Source organism: Triticum aestivum, chromosome 4B (genome assembly GCF_018294505.1).
Source record: "Triticum aestivum cultivar Chinese Spring chromosome 4B, IWGSC CS RefSeq v2.1, whole genome shotgun sequence".
Taxonomy (NCBI): Eukaryota; Viridiplantae; Streptophyta; class Magnoliopsida; order Poales; family Poaceae; genus Triticum; species Triticum aestivum.
The window spans coordinates 434,467,555-434,473,514 of NC_057804.1; the positions used below are offsets into that span (position 1 = coordinate 434,467,555).

The 5,960-nt window shown below is 51.2% G+C and overlaps 1 protein-coding gene across 1 annotated transcript; it reads right to left on the reverse strand.

Annotated features, from left to right (window-relative positions):
- Positions 1 to 1,531: 1,531 nt before the first annotated feature.
- LOC123094948 (histone-lysine N-methyltransferase family member SUVH2-like) lies at positions 1,532 to 4,044 on the reverse strand. The gene has a single exon (XM_044516805.1). The coding sequence runs from the start codon at positions 3,823 to 3,825 to the stop codon at positions 1,792 to 1,794; it is 2,034 nt and encodes a 677-aa protein (XP_044372740.1). The 5' UTR covers positions 3,826 to 4,044; the 3' UTR covers positions 1,532 to 1,791.
- Positions 4,045 to 5,960: the final 1,916 nt, after the last annotated feature.

Genomic DNA, 5,960 nt, shown 5'->3' on the forward strand with positions numbered 1-5,960 from the left:
CAAAAAAATTAGAATCATTTGAGCAAGAAAAATCAGGGTTGTAGTTCAATGCTCAAACTGGACCAGAATTGAGAAATGGAAGCTCTGCTCAACATTCTCAAAATACTATGTTCCTTTTTCGCATAAAACTAATTTATAGGACCAGGAGGGTCTCCCATTTTTTTTGAATTTTAAAAGAATTATTTAAATAATCTTAGTGCAACAGGGGCATTCTGGAGTTTCAAGATATTAATAAAAGAATTGCTTTGAGACCAAGTCATTATGAAAATAATTCCTACTGATATTTATAATATAATTAAGAGGATTATGAGAAAAATTTAAAACCCATAATATTTTTCCAAAAATATCTATATGGAGGGAAGTATTTTGAGAAAGCAGCAAACAAAGAAACTCTGAAATTAATAAAAAACCTAATATAATTCAAAAAAATATTTTTGTCAAAATTTTACTTTAATAATAACATGATTAAATTTTTGGGGGGTTACAATCCCAAATTTTGGCAGCATCAATGCAATGTTGATGGAACGCAACCGAGCAAAGATCTTGACATGCTGAGAAGTTAAGACTGGAGGACGCGACACGTCCTTTGGGTGGAGAAATGAGGGTGACATCATAGGTATGCAACCGATGCAAAGTGACCACAGTCATATGGACACATGACATAGCTCAGATTCCCGATCAACCAAAATTTTGGCAGAATCAATGCAATGTTGATGGAAAGCAAGCAGGCAAAGATCTTGACGTTCTTTTTTTTCTTTCGAGGGTACGCCAAAGGCGTACCATAGCTTTATAGAAGGGAGAAAAATATGTATAAGAGTTATTACATTGAGCTAGTTGATGGTCACAAGCCGACCCCAACCAAACCTCCACTCCACTCCTAAATACTACTCTACTACTCGGGTATCGGTCTTCCTCCAGATGCTCCTGCCGTAGCCCAAGTCCTCAAGTCGTCGAAGATCTTGACGTTCTAAGAAGACAGAAGGACGCGACACTTCGTTTGGGCGAGAGTCTGCAACCGATGCAAAGTGACCACAATCATATGAACACATGACATAGCTTAGATTCCCTAACACCTGACTATTAGGTAGCATCAATGCAATGTTGGGGGAGTTGTGAGAGTGGGTGACAACGAGGTAAATCTTCTCAAGATGCTATCAAATTGAAGAGTGTTGCACCTGCACGATTGTTAGCTAGAGTACTTTATAATCCATGGTATTCTGAATACCCTTTTTGTATGTGTAAGTATTTGAGAAAGAGGCCTTGACCCCTTTTTTCTAACCAAAGTAAAAAAAAAACATGATTTTTAGGGACGAAGGTATTCATTGCCCACACAATCAAATACTGAGATTTTAGATTACCACGTAATTTAAAAAAAAACTATGTTACCAAACTAGGCCTGAAGTTGTATGTACTCACTACTCACTTCAATGTACATTAAGTGACGCAGTTTTATTACAACTTAGTTTTGGATCGGAGGGAGTAACTTAACATTCATCCATGTTATGAGATGCAAGGTTCAGAGAGTCTGATTTTCCACATAAATACGCGATAGAGTTGCTGAATATGAAGAACTGAAGGTGTTTTGTGCCAGCCACATACTGTACTAAGGTAACTACACCAGCACTTGTGCAAGTAAGCCCTGAATAACCTAAACCCACATCAAGAATGATGAAATCACAAAAAGGAAAATTCCCACCAACTACAGAGACCCGTGAAACCACCAGCTATTGAGCTTCAAGATGCAGTCGAACTTTTTCATCTCTGATCCCTCTCGCCAGTCAACTTTGCAGATCACTGACCGATGCCGTAGTCGATGCTCAGCTCCCGCAGCGGCGGGATGGTGTCCATGGCGAACAACATCAGACGAGGGTACGACTCGTTGCCGTCGCCACGGAGCACCAACTGGACGAACACGTTCGGGGCGCTGCTGTGGCTGATGTAGGGAGCAAAGTTCCTCCTCCGGGACACGTCGAGCACGTAGCGCGGGCGCGGCCCTGCCAATTGCGCGAATCGGGGAGGTTCCTCGGCGTCGTCCGGAAGCGTGGCCGCGGAGGCGTCTCCCCACTCCCTCCATCTCGCCGGAAACTTCTTCGGATCGACGATGCCGCCCCATTCAGTCGACGCGCCGGCGGCATTGCTTGCGTGGTGACCGTCGTCGTCCACGGTGACCACGTCTCCGCTGAACTCGCAGACGAAGGCGCCCGGCTGGATCAAGTCCAGTGCCCTGACGCCCCAATCTGTCTGCCTCGATCGGAACACCTCCAGCCGGTGCTGCATCCCTCGCTGCGTCACCCGGTTCGAGCAGCTCGCAGGGCACCCGCACCGCGCGCCGCACTCGTACACCACCGGCCTTCCCCTGACGAGCGTCCCGTCGGCATTGTACGCCGGGCCGCCTCCGCCATTCTTCCTCACGCAGGCGCAACTGCCAGATGACCACGACCCGCCGCACGCCGCCGTAGCATACTGGCAGCACCTGAGACGCCTCGCCGTCCCGGGCAGCACCGGGGGCGCCGGGAAGTCAGGGCGGGCAATGTACTCGAAGCCGAGGGGAGAGAGGTCTCGATCCACATTGTTGAAGACGGGGACACGGATCACCTCCTTGCCCTTGGACAGGTCTCGCGTGACGTAGCCGCGCGGCCGGATGTTGGAGTCGAGCGTGTTCGTGAGATCCCGGGCAGAGCGCCAGATTTTGCTGCCGAGCGGAGCCTGGCCGGGGATGCGCACGAGCTTGAACTTGCAGACCTCGTGGCCTGACTTTCCGGGGCCATAGGTGATGGAGTCGACCTTGTAGAGGCCGTCGTATACGTAGAGCTTGGCGCTGGGGCTGGTGTCGCAGTCGTTGCTGCGGATGACGCGTACCTCGACGCCGTACTTGTGGCTGTAGGCGAGCGCGAGGTTGCCGCGCTCGAATTCCTGGTCGGTGTTGTGCTCGACGCCGTGTCGCGGGCGGCCGCCGCTGCCGGTGTAGATAAGGACTTCGCCGTTGTCGTGGTCGTCGAGGTAGCCGCCGGAGGAGACAATGCTGGTGGCGACGGGGTGCCCCTCGCTGACGAGGTTGGCGGGGATGAAGCCGATGCCGGCCTGGGTTTGGTTGTGGAGGCCGACGACGATGAGCTCGGCGCGGTAGCTGAAGACGTCGCCGACGAAGACGCCCGGGATGGAGCCGACGATGCGCACGTCGCGGTAGAGACAGAGGCCCTGGGAGAGCATCGTGCTCAGGGCGGTCATGTCGGCGCGAGTGCGGCCGCCGCGGTGGTAGATCCCCCGGACCGCCTCGAAGGTGAGGCGCGCCCGGCGCACGAGAGTGCGGACCTCGAGGTGGTCGGCCTCCGCGGTGACGGTGGCGCGCACCATCTCCGGGCCGGCTGTGCCGCGTGCGCGCTTCTTGCCCTTGGCGCTGGCTCTGGCAGTCGAGGAAGAGGCCCGCGCCGGGTCGGCGCTGCGCGGCGCAGGCGGAGGCGGAGGCGGGGTGGGCGTAGAGGAAAGGCTGGCGCTCCGCGGGGCAGAGGGAGGTGGGGGAGGCGATGGCTGGGGAGGTGTGGAGGAAAGGCTGGCGGAGATGGCGTCGAGGCGCCGCTGGGCGAGGCGGAGGCTGTGGGCGAAGTCGGCATGGTCGTCGGGAGAGGGCTCGAGCTCCCGGCGGAGCGCGGCACAGAGCTCGGGGGTGAGAGGCGTCGTCTGGGTCGAGGCCGGGAGCGCGTCGGCGTCGGGGTCGGGCTTGGTGGACACCCGGCGGAGGAGGGCGGCGCAGAGCTCGGCGGTGGGAGCGGGCGCGTCGGGATCTGGCTTGGGGACGAGGAGGGGACGGCGGGGAGCGGACGCCATGGGCGATCGGCGACGGCGGAAGAGGGTTTTTGGGCGCTGGGCTGGGGGGGCTTTCCTTCTTTCCGCCGTTGGAGACCGCTCCTGATTTTACTCTGCCATGTGCCCACGCTGCTCGCTGCCGCCAACGTCGGGTCTTTTCTACTTCCTCTTTGAGGGCAGTTATGCCTTTCCGGATTCCGTAGTTTCAGTCACCCATTTCGAGTCGTGGATGGGTGGGCCGTTCGTCGCTGCACGACTTGCGATTCTACCCTCGTTATTAAGGGTACATTGGACGCGAGAATTAAGGGTGTCAGGAATATATTTGCAGAGAACAATGAACACAAAATGTAGGGAGAGAAACTTGGAGGCTCTTTCTCATTAATCTTCGGTGGATCATTGTACAAGATATGAAAATATATTCATACCATGTATTCATCTTTGGTATGAAAATATATTCATAGCATATAGTATATATTTGTATTATGAAAGTTTAGATACCATATATATTTGTTATTATGAAAGTTTAGATTGTTTCGGTAAACTTGGCCAAACTTTATAAAATTTGACTTAGGTCAAAGGTAATATGCGGAGTAAATAAAAATCTATGGAGTATATCTATCTGTTCCTTAGCCCATAAGCAATCTTGCTTCACAAGTTTGCTAGACTTGTTGGTCTTCAATTCTCAAAGCTTATCTACAAGATCCCTTGGAGTAGGGAACTTGCCATAGTCTAGAAGGAAACTTCCATGGCAAGCTAGCTTAGCCAAGGAAACTTGCATGGTAAGCTTCCTTACATATGAAGTTTGATCCTCGATCAAGGTGTCTAGTTTTTGTCACATAATTATTTGTTATTATAACACGTGGTTTCATAACACCCCCACCCTCCCTTGACGATTACCGCGCAAAGCATGTGCCTCACTAGAAACTCCTCTAAAAAACCAAACGAAAAAAGGATGAAGAAAAGAGTGCACTACATACGCAAGTTGCCTCGTTAAAAACCTTATGTGAGAAACAACAACAACAACAACAACAACAACAACAAAGCCTTTAGTCCCAAGCAAGTTGGGGTAGGCTAGAGGTGAAACCCATAAAATCTCGCAACCAACTCATGGCTCTGGCACATGGATAGCAAGCTTCCACGCACCCCTGTCCATAGCTAGCTCTTTGTCGATACTTCAATCCTTCAGGTCTCTCTTAACGGACTCCTCCCATGTCAAAATCGGTCGACCCCGCCCTCTCTTGACATTCTCCGCACGCTTTAGCCGTCCGCTATGCACTGGAGCTTCTGGAGGCCTGCGCTGAATATGCCCAAACCATCTCAAACGATGTTGGACAAGCTTCTCCTCAATTGGTGCTACCCCAACTCTATCTCGTATATCAACATTCCGGACTCGATCCTTCCTCGTGTGGCCACACATCCATCTCAACATACGCATCTCCGCCACACCTAACTGTTGAACATGTCGCCTTTTAGTCGGCCAACACTCCGCGCCATACAACATTGCGGGTCGAACCGCCGTCCTGTAGAACTTGCCTTTTAGCTTTTGTGGCACTCTCTTGTCACAGAGAATGCCAGAAGCTTGGCGCCACTTCATCCATCCGGCTTTGATTCGATGGTTCACATCTTCATCAATACCCCCATCCTCCTGCAACATTGACCCCAAATACCGAAAGGTGTCCTTCCGAGGTACCACCTGGCCATCAAGGCTAACCTCCTCCTCCTCACAGCTAGTAGTACTGAAACCGCACATCATGTACTCGGTTTTAGTTCTACTAAGCCTAAACCCTTTCGATTCCAAGGTTTGTCTCCATAACTCTAACTTCCTATTTACCCCCGTCCGACTATCGTCAACTAGCACCACATCATCCGCAAAGAGCATACACCATGGGATATCTCCTTGTATACCCCTTGTGACCTCATCCATCACCAATGCAAAAAGATAAGGGCTCAAAGCTGACCCCTGATGCAGTCCTATCTTAATCGGGAAGTCATCGGTGTCGACATCACTTGTTCGAACACTTGTCACAACATTATTGTACATGTCCTTGATGAGGGTAATGTACTTTGCTGGGACTTTGTGTTTCTCCAAGGCCCACCACATGACATTCCGCGGTATCTTATCATAGGCCTTCTCCAAGTCAATGAACACCATATGC